Source organism: Fukomys damarensis, unplaced genomic scaffold (assembly GCF_012274545.1).
Source record: "Fukomys damarensis isolate Sample0158 unplaced genomic scaffold, DMR_v1.0_HiC HiC_scaffold_12, whole genome shotgun sequence".
NCBI lineage: Eukaryota > Metazoa > Chordata > Mammalia > Rodentia > Bathyergidae > Fukomys > Fukomys damarensis.
This window is the reverse complement of record NW_022900924.1, coordinates 44,394,229-44,410,839: the sequence shown is the minus strand read 5'-3', so window position 1 is coordinate 44,410,839 and position 16,611 is coordinate 44,394,229. Positions and strand designations below refer to the sequence as shown.

Here is a 16,611-nt window from a genome sequence, read left to right as displayed (position 1 = left end):
AAAAAAAAAAAAAAAAAAAAAAAAAAAAAAAAAGAATAAATTTGAAATAAACCATAACAGAAGTTGATTTATCTACTAATAACAAGAGAAAAGATTTAAAGCAAACCAGAAAGCATCTTGTGATATATGTGTATTATTGCATTCAACCTCCAACTCTCTCCTTTTATTTTCAGATTACTGCAGAAAAGAATCACTAAGATAAAACAGCATTATGTTGAATCTCAGACATGTCACATTCAACTCTAGCAATAAAAACTAGTTTAATGATTTTCATTTTTTAAATTAATTTTTACAAATTAAGTTTAGCTATGCTTAGGCAATTTAACAAGCAGTGCAAATTTTAGCATCACAGGAAAGAAAACCAGTGCGTCCTTAGGGTGCCTGCCACTGGAAAGCCTAGAACACCGACATTAAGATTCATAAGCTGTCTCTGTCTCTGTCTCTCTCTCTCTCTCTCCCTCTCAGATTTTTAAAGGAGGCTGGAGGTATCCTAAATAAAACTATGAATAGTGTTTTAAATTCTAAGGGTCACTTTTAACTTAGTTATGTCCCTAAGAGAGTAAGATTTTATATAAACAGGAGAAAGTATGGCTCCCAAAATGCTTTGATTTGAAAGGATAATAAAATTCACACCTTAACATCTTAAAACTACTTTTCACAAAAAAGAGGAGGAATTTATCTATATTATGTTGTAATTAAAGCAACTCAAAGGATTTGTTCCTACACAGTGGTACCTTGTTTAAACCAATACTAATCAAGCAACTTCATAAAACAGAAATTAACTTTTCCCTTCATGTACCTTTTGTTGAATGGTGGAATGTTTTTGTTCCATCTCCCTTTTCTCCTTTGCTGCATCCACAACTAGTCGATCCAACTATAAAAGGGGGAAAAGATTAAACTGTAGACTTAAAAAACAAAGAAAAAAATGTAAGGTTGTCTTCCCAAACTATATTCTAATATATTACATAGAAAAACAAGCAATGTCATTCAAATGAAGTTTATCTAAATAGGCATTTTGGCTAAACCTTAAAATAGAAGTTTACATTTTTTTCTGGTATTGAGAAGGTCCATAACTCCTCTAGAGAAGAGGTTTCCAAAAACAGTCCTCGTGCCAAGCGTGCACAACAGGAGGCCTCATCTTGGGCACTGCATGATAACATGTTGGGTTCTTGAATAAGGAAATGACTAGCTTATCTCCTGCTGACACACTCAGCAATTTCTGGTTATTACAATCAAAATTATAAAGAAGAGACGCTAGTGATTTCCCAGTGTCCCCAAGGGCAAAATGTAGTGCAGCTGAGCTACTGCGGCCAACTCCCACAACCCCATAAATTCACACTAACAGACACTGCCCATCAGTCAAGATGTGTTAGGTTTACAAGTTGGCTTCCTAATGGTGCATGAAATAACTGACCAAATGAAATCACTTGAAGAAAGAGTAAAAATAAAAAAATAATCCTTTGCCTTGAGATGCCATTATCTCCTGAGTTACTCATACAATATCCCAAGTGACCACCTCCAACTAGGCCCTATTATCCACTAGGCACTACAGGCAGTATGGCTTATTAGGTATTTTTCAAGAGCCTGCAAACTTATTTGACATCTGAAGTATGTAAAACTGAAGTTAGTGTCTAAAAATAAACTTTTATTTCAACATGTCAAATGTAATTTCAATTCATATTTTTTTCAAAATTACACTGAATGTAAGATGAGAGTGCAAGCTAATATTTGGTATATGAGCAGTGCCTACAACCCAGGAAGGTCTTACTTCCTGAAAGTCTGGGTTAGACTCCTGTCTGTATGTTCCCACAATATCCTGTCTCTCTCCTGTATGGTGGGAAAGGCTAGCTGCTCCCAATATCTGTTTTCTTTTTCCAAAACAACAGAATTCTCAAATTCTATATGTCATATTCTGGCTCTAAGGCTGTATTTCCAGATTTCCTCACAGCAAGTGCAACCTTGACCATCACTGGCCACAGGGATGTACACAGAAGTGCCATGCACAATTTCCAGGAAATGTCCTTAAGGAAAGAGAATGTGTGTCCTTTCCCTTTCCTCCTGTCTGTTAGCTAGAATTTGAGAATGATGGCTAGAACTTGATTACCTATTATGATCCATGAGATAGAAGGAATTAAAACACAAAATAAGCTTGGGTCTCCATGAATCAAGTGACCACAATACCACATCTTTGCTTTTACATACAAAAAATAAACTTCTATCCTTTTTAACTACTAGTATTTTCATTTTTCTATCACTCACATACAAATCCAATCCCAAATGATATATACAGAACATTCAGCACAGAGATTAACATCTGGTGACTTGTTGGTTTCTTTCAATAGATTAAGTTCAACAGAAACAGGAAACAGATCTGTATGCTTCACAACATAAGCCCTGAACATCATACATAGCCCACATCATCTCAACACACACATCCTACACATAGACTCTGAAGAGTGAATCTCATTCCCATTCCAACCTTACCTTTCTCTCATTTCCCTAAACCATATTTTCATCATTAATCCCCTCTCCTCAAAAAGAAAACTGGCTGTTTTGTGCCCACGCCAGAATGCTACAAGGTTAGCCAGTAATCCCAGCACTGCAAGCCTGTAATCACAGCACTAGAGAAGCCGAGGCAGGAGGACCAGAGTTTGAGGCCAACTTAGGGCTACACAGTAAGTTCAAGGCCAGCCTGAACTGCAGAGTGAGACGGTTTCAAAAAAAAACAACAACAAAGTAAAAACAATAATCTTGGGAAAGACAACCACCTAAAAACCTTCACCATTAAATCAAGAAAGCTCATCGATGGATAAAAACAACGTCTCAGGGGCTGTGGGTGTAGCTCCCCGGTAGAGTTTGCCTGCCATGCACAAGGTGCAATTCCCAGCATCCCTCCACCAAAAAAAAAAGCTCCCAATCACACTGTATACTTCTGATTAGCTACAAAAAAATTTTCAGCAAAATGAAATAAAATGAAACTTCCTTGTAGTATAAGTTTAGTCCTAAAACATACACAAATACATAGAAAAAAAAGATACCTAAATGTAGTCTATGTGAAATGAAAGTTCCTAAAATTCTAAAATTTCATTATTCAAATAATAAAACAATTTTTGAAAATAAAGATGTATAAATCAAATGAAATGTAAACTAGGACAGTAAATCAATTATTGAAGTATAAAATATTTTTAAAATCTAGTTATATATATACAATGAAAATAGACAGTATATTTTTACATTCTCCTTTTTAGTACCACTCATACACAATCTGTAACATAAGGTTATTTTTACCTTTAATTTCATTTCTGATTATACATTAACCCACATGTAAATATGCTCCAGCACCCAACTTCTTTATGAAGTAAATGAAATGTGAAACCCCCAGTATGCTATATTTCTTTAAAAATATAAATATCAATGTATAGCATAGAATCAAGTTATATAGCTCAACATTACCTGTGCTCCAAGGTCTTTCATGTAGGGCCCAAGTTCACTAAACAGATCATATCCTTGATGAAAGAAGGCCAAATGGGCATACATAAAGGATAACATCTAGTAGGGAAAATCAAGATTGCCATTTTAAAATCTAACCCTAGACAAATATTAGGAAATATTTTTAAAAGCCCTCATCCTATTTAATGCTTAAATATTATTTCATAAGAGCCCATAATGTCAAACCTATTTAAAATTAAACTATGTCACTTTTCTTAGAAGCATTTCATAAATATTTGCAAATACAATGAGAATTTTATTTTAAAAGAAATTTCCCAATGGTGGTGAATTTTAACATGCCCCAAATTTGTAAGCTGTTTAGACTGTATGTAATTTTGTAAACAAAATTAATATAGCTATTTAAATAATGAAATTTTCAGGTTTCACTATCTTCCCAGGCACATTATTAACTATGTGTTCCTTTGAACTAAGCTCACTGGTAAACCTTAAGCAAATAAGACATAAAAAATAAAAGAAAAAACATATAGCTCTCAAAATAAAATAATCACAAATACATTACCTAAACTAACAAAATGCTCCTGTTGTTTCTCAAGATAACAAAATGAAATGAATCAACAGACTTTGCCAATTTAGAGATTTCTTTATATTCATTCCGCAAATCCAAAAATAACATCAAGGAATGTTTTTTCAAGGGTTTTCTGTATTTTACTTATTCATAAGAGAAAAGTCACCCTTACTTTATTAGTTAAGTTTTTACATGGGAAGGAATTATATAAATGTATAGTGCTGCAAGAATCATCTGACTTCAATGTTTTTAGTAATCTTACTATTTGTTTCATTCTCTGAACTCTAAAATTGGTCATAAGGTCCTTAATATTCAAGAACTCACCAAAGAAAATTTTGCTTCCAAAAGAAAAAAAAAACACTAAATAAAACCCAAGGATGAAAGGATAAAACTCATAAAAGGAAACTTTGATAATGGTTTGTGTGTATAATTTTTTTAAAAACACACTGCTTTTTTTTAATGGGGGGAGGAATAGGGCTACACTAAATGTAAAATATGCCTAAATATCAAAACATATTAGAGGCATATTAAAAAACAAATGATAAACTAGGAAAAAAATGGATGACAAAGAGTTAATATGTAAGTGATATAACAAATCAGTATGAAAAAATAAACACTCCAACAGAGTAAGAAACAAAAGGATAAGTATAGGATACTGATGTGACCTAAAAGAGGGCTGAAACTAACTTGTATTAATGAAATACAAAGCTAAATAATGAGATCACAATGTCTACCTGCCAATGGGGGAGGAGGGAAGCTGTAATACTCATTGTTGATAAAATATGAAGTATTTATTTACACACACTGTTAGTGGAAATATGGTATAAACCTTAAATTTCACAATATTTTAAAAAACCTTATTCACTATTTAAACCCTCTAAGTGATCCCTTGTCTTTAAATATATCCTAAGACAGACCGGGGATTTAGCTCAGCGGCACCACACCTGCCTCACAAGTACAAGGTCCTGAGTTCGATCCCCAATACCCACCCCAAAAAAATCTATCCTAAGACAATAATAATCATCTTATTCATTAAGATTATTACTACAATGCTAAGTTTTAATGTCGAAAACATGGAAATTACCTCAACATCCATTAATTGATAAAGATAATTTATGGTATATTCAAGGTCAGCAAATTATGACTTGCAAACTGTATCCAGCCCTACCACCTGTTTTTGGATGGCCTATGAGGTTAAAAATGGTTCTTATATTTCTAAATGATTAAAAGAAAATGAAAAGGACACATAAAATTCATGACAAGTGAACACTATATGAAATTGGAATTTCTATGATCATAAATGAAGTTTTACTAGAACACAGCCATGACCATTCATTTGCGTATTAGCTATGTCTGCTTTCTCATTAAAAGGGGACAGTTGAGTGAGTGCAACAGAGACCACATGGCCTGCAAAACCTACTATAATTATAAAATGTCTGCCCATTCCTACTACATTCACATGGTAGAATTCTACCTTGCCACAAAAGCCATCATTAAATATTATTGTCAACACATTACTGTTAATCTGGAAAACAAGCAGGGGATAAACATCATCTTTAAAAAACAGCAAATAAAATGTACTTTCCTGGTACAATACAACATAAATATAAACATAAAATTTACAAAAAAGCTAGGTGAGAACAATGATCTCAAGTAATTTAAATACATCCTTGCTAGGCATTTTGGTGCATGCCTGTAATCCCAGCACTAGAGAGGCTGAGGCAGGAGGATCTGTGAATTCAAAGCCTACACAGTGAGTTCAAGGCCAGCCTAAAATACATATGGAGATCCTGTCTCAAAAAAAATAAATAAATAAAAAATACAAAAACCAGCCTTTGGAGGGAAAAATAACTTCGGCAAATAAATTCAGAGGAAAAATTATTTTGAAGGCTCTCAGAAAGACCGCAAAACCACATTTCCCTGTTCACTTTCTTGTTACCTTTAAAATCCAAAGAACAAAAATCAAAACAAAAACAGGACAAATAAAAAATATATATCATTGTCACCATGGATAAAAGGCTCGGGAAAAATAACAGTGATCCTGAAATTTCACCCACTGGTTTTGGAACTGAATACCAGGGACCAAACCAAAATGCTGAAACATTATCAACCTTAAGGGTAAATTCTTCAAATGATCTACTCCTGTAAGTCCTCAATCTCGAGTTCAGTATTTTAAAAATTGAGAGGAAAGAGGTTGCACAGAAAATTTATAAAAGTGCAAATGAAAGTTCAAAATGTAAATGTAATAGGATTATATTTTTATAAATTTCAAAACAAATTCAGAAATATTCTCAGTTTTCACAACGGACACTTCCAGTTATTCACCAAACAGTACTGGGCATCTAGTATACAGCATCATCTTAGGATAAAATGAAAACAGAACAGCATCAAGTCTGGATTTATAGAGCCAGAAGTATGGATATTAATAGATAAGATACACATAAATAATTGTAACATAAAGGAGACATAATATAAGAAACTACTTTGATATGAGAAGTACAAATAAAGATAAAAAGGAAGTAATATCAATTATGAAGCCTGGAATATATATTTAGTAGATGTTCCTATAAATACTTAAATATGTATAGCTTCATATTAAAATATTTAAAACTTCATTTCAATAAATATCTTACTGATTTTAGGATTTCTGATCTCCTTTTTGATTGAAGAACATTAATCTGAGGGAAAATACACTTGATTAATCACCTATGCATCATTTTTAAAACTAATCCATAATATTGTAACATTTGCACATTCTAATAGTTCAATTCTTTTCTAAAAATGAAATAAAAACAAAACTCAAATTTTTCATCTTTTGACCCTCCTTTTGCAGTTAAAATAAACATACCAACAAACTGAACCATTTTTGAGCTCAGTAAAAAATTAGTCACTTAAGTTACAATATTGTAGTGATAATACTATTTTGACTTTTGAACTTCTGAGAATTCTGCCTTTTCTCCACCCTCCTTATTCTACTTGCACATCAAGGTTCAATGTATAGCCTCAGTGCAAATCCAAGTTCTCCTCACATCTCCCCTGGACTTTGCAGTAGTCTATGAACTACTCTCTCACATCCATTCCTACAGCCTGTGGTCCATTCTTACACAAGTACCATTACCTCTGACTTAAAACCTCCTTACTTCCTACCATGTTGAATAAGGCCTGTTACGATGAGGTACCTGCCTACCCCTCCAACCTAGTTTTCTATTACTTTCCTCCTTTCTGTACTGCAACCACTGCCAAGACTGTCCCCATCTCAAAGCCTTTGTTCTTGCTCTTCCATCTACATGGAAGGATGGCTGCCTTCATGAGTATGAGACTGTCTCCTACCAATCAGGTCTAATGCCATTTCCTTACAAAAGTCTAATGCAGTTCCTTACGTTGATTAGTACATAAAACTCTCTTTATTCAACCTTGTATTTTCTTATGGTCTTTTCCCAAGCTAAAGTATAAGTTCCACAAGATCAGTCTTTTTATTCTCAGCTTTAGTCCCCAAGCAGCACACAAACACTCAAAAAATATTTGTTAGAGCAATAGATCTTAAATATTTTAATTAGACTAAACTTAATGAAAGATCAGTAAATTAAGAGAACTGTTTTTTGGGATCCTCTGCCAACTCTAGAAATTCATGATAAACATTTTGTCTGTTTTTAAATGTCAGTTTAATTAAATAAAATGCTTATCTAAATCATTCACTTTTGTTAATATTTTCAGAAGATCACAGAGTATGTTTTGATATGTCCTTCCCACTGAATTTCCCACCTATTTTTTAAGATAATTTAAACCACTGACTAGAAAATAAAAAGAGACCAATAGATGGTTAAATAACCTTTCTCCAATAAGCATTCTACATGTGTTTCTCAAGATATTGGTGGGTTAAGAAGCTATCTTAGAACTGCCAGATGAAGACCAAAGAAGTAGGTAATTTATCAGGTGTAAGTTTGAAAATAAGGAGTATTTTAGCTAACCCTTCTCATATACAAAATTCATAACATGTAAGTCATTCACTCTTTGAAAATATACTTACTACATGTATTTTTTCCAACCACAAAACTACAAGCTAGGGACACAATCGAGGAATAGAAAATGCATAAATACATGTTTACAGTAAATGTGGTCAGTGATCTAACTGCAATGCATATGAAAATATTATGGCAACACAGAGAGCAAATCTGACCACAGGTATGAATCAGAGATAGGCCGGAAAAGCAGTACAAAAAAGGCCATGTTTACAAGAATATCCCACTAATATTCTAGTTGAGAAGCAGCAAGACTGGTTTAGGACAGCAGCAAGGGGAGGAAAAAACATATTTATGAGGTATATAAGAGAAATTTCTAAGATGTTTTGGTGGCTATCACCAATTTTGAACTTCTATGAGAATAAGTGGGTGATGTCATATAGTTAGCAAAGGCTAAGAGAGAAAGAAAAGCCATTTTGGAAGATGACAGATCTCAGTTTTAGACACTAAAGGTGGCATTTCCGTGCAAAATGGATTTTGTCATTTATGACATTTAGGTAGCAAGTGAAGCACAGGACATGATGAGACTGTCCGAGAGTAATAAAGAAGAGAATCAAAGATGGAATCCTTAAAAGGAGACTAAAAAGGCAGGCAGACAAAGGAAAAAGTTCAAGGCAGAAACCAGAAAGAAGCAAGAGAACCTAAAGGTGGGTTTCAGATAAATCAAGATAAAAAATATATTTCAAGAAGTAGAGTGTGACCTACCACTTCAGTGAATGAGAATAGTCACATAGGTTAAAAACTAAAATACATGTAATGAATAAGACCTGTGCATAGCCATGTCAGTAAAGGGTGCTGGAAAGGCAGGGGAATTATTTGCCGCAGGAAGGAGCACTGACGGCAGGCAGAAAACAACCATGAAGGGAACAGACTGCAATTTTAACAATTTAACTTCTCACAGGAACTCAGAGAAAACAAAGTTCATTTTAGACTATTTTGCAATTATGCAAAGTCATTTTTTTAATCACTCATCATTTTTTATCACTAATTTGTGTATACTTTTGTTTTTCTTTTTAAGAAATAACCTGTGATCACTATGAAGTAAACCACCGCTGAGGTCACTGCTGTTTGTAACAGGAGATCTGGGCAAGATAATTCCCTAAGCTTTAAACCTTTCAAACTTTCGACTCCATGATGTACAGAGAGACATAGTGTACTTGTGAAATAATATATTATGCTGTTACTTTTCATGTGTCTCAAGTTCCTTTGAAGACCTATCACATTCAAACTGGTCTCCATTATTCACAGGTCAAGAAGATCACTTAGCACCTTACCAAACCCAGATCACTAGCTTTTCTGTTTGTCTGGTTTGGTTTTGGTTTTTTGAGGAGCTGGGGATGGAACCCAAGCCTCACACACGGTAGGCAAGTGCTTGATCACTGAGTTATATCCCTCAAATCCAGATCTTTAGCTTTGAAAATGCACACCTGATGAAAAAAAGGAAAACACTATTCTAGAAATATTTTTCATTGAGTGATACAATAAGTCTCAATATCACCAAGAATCTAAAGAAATAAGTAGAAATGTGGTAAACAATGTATATATAAGGATGTTATTATCACAAACATTTATTTAAAGTCATAGTTTTACTAGTCCAGTAAAAACTGACAACACCCTATAAGTCTGACAAATATCAATTGGGAGCTACATAAAATAAAATATGTACAGTTATTTTTAAAATGCCTTCTAAAAATATTAAAAAATGTGGGAAGCTTTAAGAGAAAAGAGGAAGAAATCTGAACTAAAGGCACACATGGAGCATGTACATACACAAAAACACACACAGATAGGTGACATTTTTCCAGAAAAGATCATGTTTCAATTTTAAACTCAAAGAAATTGGATTATTTACAGTGCAATCACTCAAAAGTAACACCCTACTCAGCAAAGCACTGTTTGAAATCATAATAAAATATCTACCTGAAGTACATAGTCAAGGGCTATGTGTCGAAAACATTTTCTTGTTGCTGTCAGAATGTTTGTGGCTTCTTCAACTTCGTGCTGTTTGTTTCTTTGTACTTGAGCATTTTTTACTAATGCATTTTCTTTCTCTTCACTGACTTTTTCAAATTGCTTCTTGGCATCTTTGAATTTTCTAAGATCTCTAAAAAACAAAAACAGTGAAACTTTCTTGTTTAAAAACTCTGGCAATCATTAACTGGTTGAAATAAGAGAATAACAATAGTTATAACATTGTATGTTATTATCTTCAAAGTAGTTAATGAGTACAAGACATATACCAAAAAGATCTTACTCTTTAACAAAGTTCTGAAGCTGTGCCTTAATTGATCTCTGAGTTTGGTCAAACAGGATCTAAAATATAAAATGTAACATTGAGTGATTAGAAAAGTAAACAAAGATAATCACTTTCTTGTACTTCTATACATACCAAAACCCTTCATCAATACTCCAATTCTCATAACATCTATATTTCTTCTTCTTGAATACTAGCAAAAAAGCATTTTAAAAACAACCTGAAACCAGTTGTAAGCCAATTTCACCTGATTCAAAAATAAACCTGCTAACAAAGGAAAATGAATCTGTTTTAATATTTAAATAGACCACTGAAACTGTGAAGCAACCCATCTCCTTATTTCCAATCCAGGCTTCAGGAGAACCTTAAAAGAGAACACAAATCCCACTCCATGTACTGCCGAGTCTTACTCCATCAGATGGGAGCACCTCAGATGAAAACTACTCAGAATGCCTGATAGGTTAGGTGGAGGTTTGCAACCTGATAAATCTTGGGAGCTTAAATACCGCACATTCTGACTTCCTTTAAGTTAAAGGACAGCTAGGATTAGAGACAAGAATAAAATCTTATTCCTTAGGATGATATTTTGCCCTACTTAAATGATGCCCCATATCAATGGCTCTCTATACAGTCAATTCCATAGGACTTGTCACCAAAATTTCAAGTACTATCATAATTTATAAATTACTTCATTCAGAGTTTAAAACAGAGATGCCTGAGAACAAAAGTGAATATTCAAATAACAACAAAAATCTTGTATCCCTCTAATTAGAAACAGCACCATGCTGGGCATGGTAATGCACACCTATAATTCCAGCTACTCAGGAGGCTGAGGCAGAGGATAGAAAGCTTGAGCCCAGCCTGAGCAACTTAGTGAGACCCTGTCTCAAAATAAACAAAAATACCTGGGGATGTAGCTCAGTGATAGAGCTTTTGCCTAGCATCTATACGGTGCTGGATTCAATTCCAAGGGGAGGAGAGAGGAAGGGAAGGGAGGGAGAATTTGATCACTTTAGTAGAATTGAACAAAAAGAATCTAGATATTAAACATTGCGTAAAGCTAAAGCTACACTAGTAATCCTACTCTTAGTAGGAGTTCATACAAGTACCTGTATACAAATGTTTATAGCAACTTTATTCCTAGTCGCCAAAAATGGAAACAAAACAAATATCCTTGAATCATGGAATGGAGAGGCAAACTCAGACAATGGAATACTCAGTAATAAAAAGGAATAAGTACAAATACATACAACAGAGGTGAATCTAAGTGCATATGCCAGGTAAAATAAGTTGTAGTCAAAGGGCTACAAAAGCTGTACAAGTTGTATGACATTTACGAAAAGGCAAAACCATAAGAACAGAAAACAAGTCAGCAAGTTCCAGTGGCAGGAGGAAAAGTGAACTAATGAAGGCCAAAAAAGGACAAGTGAGAGTGTCCTGAGATTGGGTACAACTGCTGAGCATCTTGATTGAGGAGACTTGAACATATGTATTTGCTGAAACCTAGAGAGTCATGCACCACAAGAAATCAATTCTGTTACATTTAAATGTAAAAATAACTTTAAAAATATTAAGAACAAGAGCATACATAAAGATCAGCACATCTTTTAATGAATGAAGAAAACACAACCAACATGATTACCTTAGTTGACTGAAAGAACAGCTATAGAAATACAAACCCCTTAGCAGGGCATGGTGATACAGGCCTGTAATCCCAGCACTCTATCAGGCTAAGGAAGGAGCATCACAAGTTCAAGCTCAACCTGGACAAATTAGCAAGACTGTGCCTAAAAATTTAAAAATTTTAAATGGCTGAGTATGTAGCTTAGTGTGAAGGTCCTGGGTTCTATTACTAGTGGGTAGGTGAATTCAGTGAGGCGGGGACAAGAAGGACGAGGAAGAAGAGGAAGAGAAGGAAGAGGAAAAAAGGAGAAAAAGGAATGAGGGAGGAAATGGAGGAAGGGAGGGAAGAAAGGAAGGAAATATAAAACCCAGAAAAGGGAACACCTATGCTTCTCACAAATACTACCCCAACATTTATTGCAACTGACCACATTACAAGCATAAAGCAAGGGTATGGCAACACACAGGACACACTCACTGGGCTCGATGACACCAAGTTACACTGCAAAACTTTTGGGAAGGTTGTTTGTTGTTCTATTCCTGCAGTGAGGTGCTGCTGCTGCTGGGGATAGAACCAGGGGCCTTGCATATGCAGGGCAAGTGCTCCACCACTGAGCCACCCCCCACTACACAGTATTCAGAAAACAGCGACTGATCCCCCTTTCTCTCTCTCTCCTACATGATTCCATTTATATGATGTTATAGAAATACTAAATGTTTATGGAAGATAATCAGAACAGTAAGTTCAACACTGCACTAGAAATTCTAGCAATGCTACAATCAGTGAAGAATAAAAAGTGTAGAGACTAGAAAGAATAAAAATTGTCTTTATCTATAGTTGAAATGATCAATTATTTCCCCTTTCTCTCTCTCTCCTACATGATTCCATTTATATGATGTTATAGAAATACTAAATGTTTATGGAAGATAATCAGAACAGTAAGTTCAACACTGCACTAGAAATTCTAGCAATGCTACAATCAGTGAAGAATAAAAAGTGTAGAGACTAGAAAGAATAAAAATTGTCTTTATCTATAGTTGAAATGATCAATTATTTAGACAGCACTATAGAATCTACCAAAAGGATTTACTAGAACTAAGTGAGTTTAGCACTTGCAGAAACAAAGTCAACATGGAAAAATCAGTTGTATCTCTATATACTGGCAATGACCAATTAAATATGAGACTTAAAATACCAATGACAAGAGATCTATCCCAAAGGAAAAAGAGTATTTTCCTGTGTATTATCACTGTTTTAAAACTTAAAAACATTACCCCCTACATCCTCCAAAATATAGCATCAAAATAAATTTTATAGCCAGACATAGTAGTGCATATCTTTAATCCCAGAACTCAGAGACTGAGGCAAGAGGATCGCTGTGAGTTGGAAGGCAGCCTGGGCAAGATAGTGAGTTCAAGGCCAGCCTGAACTGCATAGCATGACCCTGTCTCAAAAAAAACCCCAATTAATTAATTAATTAATTTTATAAGCATTTGAATAGAATGAGAGGTATTTCAAGGAACTGATATATATATTTATCAAGGAATTAATATGTATGCATATACATATACACACATACATAAACATATGTGTGTGTGTGTGTGTGTGTGTGTCTTTGTGTATATATATAATTCCCTCCCCCCTTCCCAGATAGGGTCTTACTATGCTGCCTAGGCTAGTCTCAAACCAAGTAAGCCTTTCACCTCAGCCTACCAAGTAGCTGGCACTGAAGATGTATGCCCATGCCCAGCTATAGCCTATACATACGTACGTACGTACATACATACATACGTACACGTGCACACACACACACACACACACACACACACACACAGATTTTTCCTATTAACATTTTTTTCCCTTCTTTTGAGACAGGGTCTCTCTATGTAGTTCAAGCTGGCCTTGAATTCACTATGTAGCACAGGCCGGCTTTGAACTCACAGTGATCCTCCTGCCTCAGCCTCCCAAATATTGAAATTACAGGCATGAGCCACCATATTCAGCTCTCAGCTTATATACTGCTATATCTTCAACAGAGTAAAATTATGTGGTAAATTTAAATAAACTATTAAAGGTTCTGTCCACTATTTGCCCATTTCAAGCCATCCAGCTACCTAACAGTTCTTTACTTTTCTGTAGCAAACTGCTGCACAGAACTGTCTTAACTAATCAGCTACTACCTCAACACAATTCCTAAGTCATTATACCTTGCTAAGACAGAATTCAGGGTTTCTTTTCATATGCTAAAGATAAACAGCTACAACCACTACCAAGAGAAAAGCTGTGAGCTATACAACAGACCTTTCTCCTTTAACTTTAGGTGTCGGGTACTTGTCTCAGCAAGGAGAAAAGTAATTAAGACAACTGATATGCAAAAATAAATAAAAGCAAGACAACTGATAAGCCACGGTTCACAGTGGAAGAGTGGTTCTCAAACTATGGGGTACAACAGAGTCACCTCAAGGATTTCTTCAGACACCAGTTGTTGGCTTCCTGCCTCACAGTATTTGTTTACTTTGATCTGAGCAAACTCAGAAAACCTGGAGTTCCAACATATTTCCTATGGTATCGGTGCTGCTAAATCAGGGCTGCTCTTTAAGAATCACTGATGTAAAACATCAGTAGTGGTTCCCAAACTTTTACTACAGGTCAGAATCACCAAGTGTAATATTTTAATTTTTAAATTCCTTCCATCCCTGAAGGTGCACATCACTCTCCCACCAAGACGTAATTGTCTCCCTTATCTTTTTTTTTTTTTTTTTTTTTTTTTTTTTTTTTTTTTTTTTTTTTTTTTTTTCTTCTGGTACCGGGGATTGAACTCAAGTACTTGTGCTTGAGAGGCAGGTGGCGGAACCAGTGAGCTAAATCTCTAGCCCTGTCTCCCATATCTTGAAACAGACATAGCGTGTTATTAACACACATTGTGCTTCATATTTAAACTATGTATTTGTTATTTTTCCTATATAATGAATAACACTTTCATTAAATAATTACATTGATTCTGAAAAGTCATTTATTCAGAAAACAAAAAATGTAATAAAAAAATCTCCTTCAACTTAAACTTCTTTTCACATCAAAAAATTATTAAATAGGTCTGGGGTGTAGCTCAATCATAGCTTGCCTATCATGCATGAGGCCCTGGGCTTGATTCCTAGCACTTAAAAAAATTGAATTAAATGAAGCAATGATACCAAGCAAATTATGTAGAACTTCAACATAAAACGACCATTCCATAAAAAATGATTAGTATTCTAAGCCTCTGTAAGCATAAAATAACAAAGCTCTTTTATGAAATTGGTTACAATAATACCAGATCAAGCAACTAGTTACAAGAGTTAAAAACTACAGCCAGAATTGCACAACATAGAAGCCTACCAGGAAAATGTCAAAAACTGTTACTCTCCAAAGAAACAAAGGAAAGAGAAAACGTACCACATTTGAACAACAAAATAAACAGATGCATTTGATGGCATGACAGAAATCACTTACCTTGAAAACAACTATTGTACTAAAAAGTTTTCACTGCAGAGTGATAATTCTGTACATTACTGTGCTCAAGTTAGCAGCAGGAGGTCAAATCTCTGAATAGAGATTATTTGAAGGAGTGCTGATTGTTTTGCCAAGTACCAAAACAAACTCCTAGAGATATAATTCTCAAAATGTTACAAATTTTGAAATATAAGTGATATTAGGGAAGCACTGTGATTCTATATACAAATAGTGTATCAAACAATGATTGTAAGTGTAAATTTACATTAAGAATTTATCTAGGTTTATTAGCTCAGTGGCACCACACCTGCCTTGCAAGTGCAAGGTCCTGAGTTCGATCCCCAGTACCAAAAAAAAAAAAAAAAAATTTAGGGAGCAAAGAGTTTAGCTCAGAGGCATAATACCATGTTAACTAACTAGCATGCAATGAGGTCCTAGGTTCTCTCCCCAGCAATAACAGAAAAAGAGAAAGAAGAAAAAACAATTCTTCAGAAAACTCTGAAGATCTAGTAATATGCTATACATCAGTACACAAAGGGCCTCTCACAGGCAAAAGTTTGCATATAGATGTAAAAAGTGTATCTGTAGACAGTAATTCCCAATGAAATATAATTTAATTTATCAAAATGATAAACAAATCTAAACAAACCTTCAAAACATTTGTTTCAGTTATGGCCCTTTTTTGTTTTGTTTTGTTTTGTTTTTAAATAAAGAAATGGTGTGAGAACATAACTTGCTGCTATTTTATACCAAAGTGCCCTAAAGAATTTTACTGAACTTTATAAGTTACAAGGAGAATTCAAAAAGCTTAGGAGGAATAATTCTCAACTTGGGGATTCATGTAATACCAGTTATTGCTTTTAAAAGATGGCTTATTTAACTGACATTCTGTGGATCCAATGAACCTATTTCAAGAAGCCCTTGAAATTTTCGACAACATATACTGACAAACTTTGTGGGTTCAAAGTGTTGGGAAACACAGGGCTGAAAATGACTCACTAGTGACTCAGTGCTATCATGTGAATCTAAAAGAATTATTAAAAGGACACAATAAGCCTGGCGTGGTGGCGCACACCTGTAATCCCAGCACTCGGGAGGCTAAGGTAGGAGGATCTCTATGAGTTTGAGACCAGCCTGAGCTACACAGTGAGTTCCAGGTCAGTCTCAACTACATAGTGAGACCCTGTTTCAAAAAAAAAAAAAAAAAAAA

At 34.6% G+C, this 16,611-nt stretch overlaps 1 protein-coding gene across 1 annotated transcript in view; it reads right to left on the bottom strand.

The window, feature by feature from the left end:
- Positions 1–16,611, bottom strand: part of Acap2 (ArfGAP with coiled-coil, ankyrin repeat and PH domains 2) — an 80,650-nt gene that overhangs the window by 44,460 nt on the left and 19,579 nt on the right. Inside the window, exons 4-8 of the mRNA XM_010624061.3 lie at positions 10,289–10,347; positions 9,955–10,138; positions 6,649–6,693; positions 3,454–3,549; positions 800–874 (exon numbers count right to left, since the gene is read on the bottom strand). Coding sequence (XP_010622363.1) covers positions 800–874; positions 3,454–3,549; positions 6,649–6,693; positions 9,955–10,138; positions 10,289–10,347 — 459 coding nt within the window. The remainder of the gene's footprint in view (positions 1–799; positions 875–3,453; positions 3,550–6,648; positions 6,694–9,954; positions 10,139–10,288; positions 10,348–16,611) is intronic.